This window comes from Scardinius erythrophthalmus, assembly GCF_964197995.2.
Source record: "Scardinius erythrophthalmus genome assembly, chromosome: 14".
Classification (NCBI taxonomy): Eukaryota; Metazoa; Chordata; class Actinopteri; order Cypriniformes; family Leuciscidae; genus Scardinius; species Scardinius erythrophthalmus.
In genome coordinates, this window is record NC_138234.1 from 30,011,949 (window position 1) to 30,015,947 (window position 3,999).

At 39.9% G+C, this 3,999-nt stretch overlaps 1 protein-coding gene across 4 annotated transcripts in view; it reads left to right on the plus strand.

Annotated features, from left to right (window-relative positions):
- Positions 1 to 201: 201 nt before the first annotated feature.
- mxi1 (max interactor 1, dimerization protein) overlaps positions 202 to 3,999 on the plus strand; it is a 20,745-nt gene continuing 16,947 nt past the window's right edge. The window contains exons 1-2 of one of the 4 annotated variants that reach the window (XM_081384574.1): positions 202 to 583; positions 2,823 to 2,925. In XM_081384574.1, the coding sequence (XP_081240700.1) occupies positions 358 to 583; positions 2,823 to 2,925 (329 nt within the window). In that variant the 5' untranslated portion in view covers positions 202 to 357. Of the gene's footprint in view, positions 584 to 2,209; positions 2,670 to 2,822; positions 2,926 to 3,999 lie in introns of those variants that run through there. The other 3 variants (XM_081384575.1, XM_081384576.1, XM_081384577.1) reach the window with 3 other exon arrangements.

Sequence of the window (3,999 nt, forward strand, 5' to 3'; positions counted from 1 at the left end):
TACATGTGCTCTATGTTTTCAGTGTAGAGCAACCATTGGTTCCATATAGGAACGTTGTATTTGCTTAAAAGTAAATTAACTGTTTATGTTTCTCTCAGTGTTCATTTTCATATTGAATGAAACTATTTTTGGGAAGGCACGAGTCCGCGTCGATGACGTCATCGCTCGGGGGGTCGGGTCGCCGTGTGGACGTGACAGGCCAGCACGAGCGGGCGCTAGGACCCGGGAAGGCCGAAGTGCTTTATCTCCCCATCCATTGCATTCCCCTCATTTATTCTGTAGATCCAGAGAGCGCAGCACAGCACAATAACTCTCATACAGTTTCAATTCCAACCATATTCGCTGCACGGGAACAAAATGGTGCGAAGTGAGAGAGAGAAACGAAGAGAGGAGGTGAAGGCCGAAGACTTATTCCTGGAGTCCGAAACATCTTTGGATCAGCAAGATTTTGAGATGTCTACTTGTCCTTTCAATGACGTTTTCAACTCCACAGACTCTTCCATGATAAACACTTTCCTGAAAAATGTACAAGTTTTACTGGAGGCCGCCAGTTACATTGAGAGCGCCGAGAGAAAAGATGGAAGTAAGTAAAATAATAGTGCACTTATGAGTGATTTTTGACCGATTTGCGTATTGCAGAGAAACTGTTTCATTGTCAATAGACTCAGACAACAAAGGACTGAGTTCATCGAACAAGTAGACAAGGAACATGTGCATTGTACTCCGACATACGATGCACAGCCACAATGCTTTTAAAGGATCAAGTTTCCGAAATGTAAAAGGAGCCCTTTTCATATTTTAACATATTTTGATTATGCATATAATCCTCTAATGCAGATACTTAAATTGTTTGGGTTGATTTCAGAGCTGTTTTTATCTGCACAGAGTGATATAATGTCAAATTTCACATGTTCATGTATTATTTCGTGCGTCAGAGACACAAAAGCAGGGGAATAATTCCCTCTGCAGCACTTAATGTCCCAAATCGCACACTGGCTGTCCCGAGCTGGCATGCACTGTCATATGGGGCAGTTCAGAGTCTGGCATTGTTCGGCAGTGAGACATGCCAGGCTGTTTGCCACCTTTCTCTTTCTCTCGAGGAACATAAACAAGTAAATAAATAAATAAACAACATTTGCTGGCACAATACACACACTGACGTCACCCCTTAGGCTACTGTGGTTCAGCGCTTTGCAACTCCATCATCGCGCACGCATACTTGTGTGTGCATTATTATGACTCAACATCAGAAAATGCACATCGTACAAATAAAGGCATTTGATCATATGACGCTGTTTTTGTTTGAGTATTTAATTGTGCTTTGTCCAGATTGGAAATTGTAGGAAAAATATATTCGTTTTACGTTATTAGCATATTTTTTTAAATGTATAAGACTAATCGTGTCTGAATATAAACTAAAATAGTATAATGAGAAGTTTAATAAGCACTTTAGGAACAATAGAATTTGATTATTCTTTCACCATGATCGTCCGATTAACATTCATTGCGATTTATAGAGAACCCGAATCTTATGGCGGTAAATCTGACATTTTATATGCAGACTGCATATATCTACTTCAAAAGAGTTCTCAAAAATGCCTTCCTGTTTCTTAGGGGGGTGTGTTCACATGACATCCACATGGCGCACGTTGCGCTGATCTGATTGGTCAGAGCTTGTTGCGTTGGCGGACGCTTACAAGAGCCTCTGACCAATCAGAGAGCTGTGGTGCTATGATGTCATATGTTGCTGGGCCTGGCTTAAACGAGACTGGAAGTGAGGGCTTGTGGGAGTTGAAGTGCGCTGTTTCCAAACTGGAAAAGAGCATTAAAACATAATTTTTGAAAGCGTTATTATGCCATGTAACACGCATAACGCAGATGAAATTGCCCTGCATGTTACATACTTATTAATGGATTAATAATAATAAATAAATGGATACCTGAAATATTGATTTGAGTTATTGTGTCATTAGCAACTGCACTGCTATGTAGGGTTTCAGAGTTACAGCATATTCAGAAAAATAATGAATACAATAGTAAGTAATATATTATTATAATTGTGCCCAATAGGAAATAATCTTTATTGAGTTAATATTAAGGACAGAGTAACTATCTAAGCAAGGTTATTCTTTTAATATGTATTAGCAGGTCTTTAAATAAGAGTTGAAGGGCCGGTTTTGGTGAAGGACTCCATTTCCCACAATGCCCTGCGCCGAGGTCTCTATCCGCTCAGCTGTTAAAACAGTAGGTAAACAAACTGAGGGAGGAGAAAAGAGCGCAAGCACCAGGGACTTCGCAGGCTGGGCTCTCGGGGACTCTTTTGTACCTGTTTCTATTCATTTTATACACTTTATACTCGACTGTTTTCCTAAAGCACTTTTACTACTTTGATATTCAGGCGTCGGATGCTTTATTTTTGTTTGATTTCCGGTAAACCAGCTTGTTAACAGTGAAGGAAATACCTCGAGTCGACGGTTCAGCAAATAGAAACAAGAATACAAAGTGAATATTCGAAGGATTATTCAATGCTTGGTCTTGCTACGCGACAGCTGTCATCGTGATCACACATCAGGAAAAAGAAAAATATATATTTATTCAAACGATGACTGCTGTGCTGAACATACAGACATTACTGGAAGCAGCCGAGTATATAGAAAGGAGAGAAAGAGGTACATGATATTTGATGGTTATAAATCACGTTATAGCATGACAACTGACGTGTCGTACGGATGAACGGGTGTTTTAAAGTGTGAGGGGTGTTTAAAGGGACTTGACCCGATTGGGATGTGGTGTGACTCGTTTCTCTGCGGTGTCTTTTTCAGAGTGTGAACACGGATATGCCTCGACCTTTCCGTCTATTCAGCACTCCAGCTACCAGAGACAAAGGAAATTCCGAAATAAAAAGTGCAACAACAACCACAACAGGTAAAGCACATGATCTGACTCTCCTCGTCCACGAGAAAGCAGAATACACTCAGCTGGAGAACAGCCAGGGAGAGACGTGTGCATAGACCACACTGCTATGACATCTGTCCGGACTGCATGATATACCGTATACGGCCTTGCTTGAATTATTACTGCTGTATTTTCTTAAGCATTTGCAATTTTAACAGCTTCTGGATCGGTTTTGTTACGTTTAAAAGCAGTATACACTTTTAAATGCATTATGTCTGATGCACTTTGCTGTATGTATGCATACATATATATGTTATAAAGCGTGCTGTATGATTATTATTGTTATTATTAATGTTTGTTGTGTAGTTTTGGGGGAGGGGAGCTCTCATCAGCTGATTGTCAAACGGGACTCTTGCTGCAGAGCTGAGGTTAGGGACCGTGCGAAAACTCACGTCCTGTTTTCGCCTTAGTTTGGCCGCCCTGGGGTTTCGTTTAGTCTGAACCGAAAGTTGGTAATTTTCGGTTTATTTCAACCCGTAATTGCTTAATATCCGCTAAATATTCCATTGGAGAGAAAAAAAATCCAGTTTTTGAATGTGTCTGTTATAATAAGAGTATTTACATTTTTTACCGGACCCTTGAACACACGGCTCTTATTTACAGCAACTGTTGTTCCCAGGCTGCCAAGGTGAACAGCCTGAGGCGTCTTTATTAAATGATATTTCCACGCTATTCTCCTTCTAAAACATGATTTAGAAGATTATCGCCGACCCTTTTTCCGTTAAATGTCGATTTAATGAACGAAGCACATCGAAAAAGTTGAAGGCGCTTTAATCCGTCCATTAACAGAAGCTTTTGCTGAATCCCGAAAATAGTGCACGCGACCAAACAACAACAATAAAAAACACGATATTGAGATGTGATTTACTAGCTTTAAAATGCCCAAAAATGAGTCTAGGTTGTCTCACTATAATGCATTTAAGTTATCTTTCCACGTTATTCTTCTAAAACATGTTTTGGAAAATGATCACCAGGCATTTTTATTTGCTAAATGGCGATTTAATGGAAAACAAATTTACATTTCGTTAGCCTCATAGCATAATT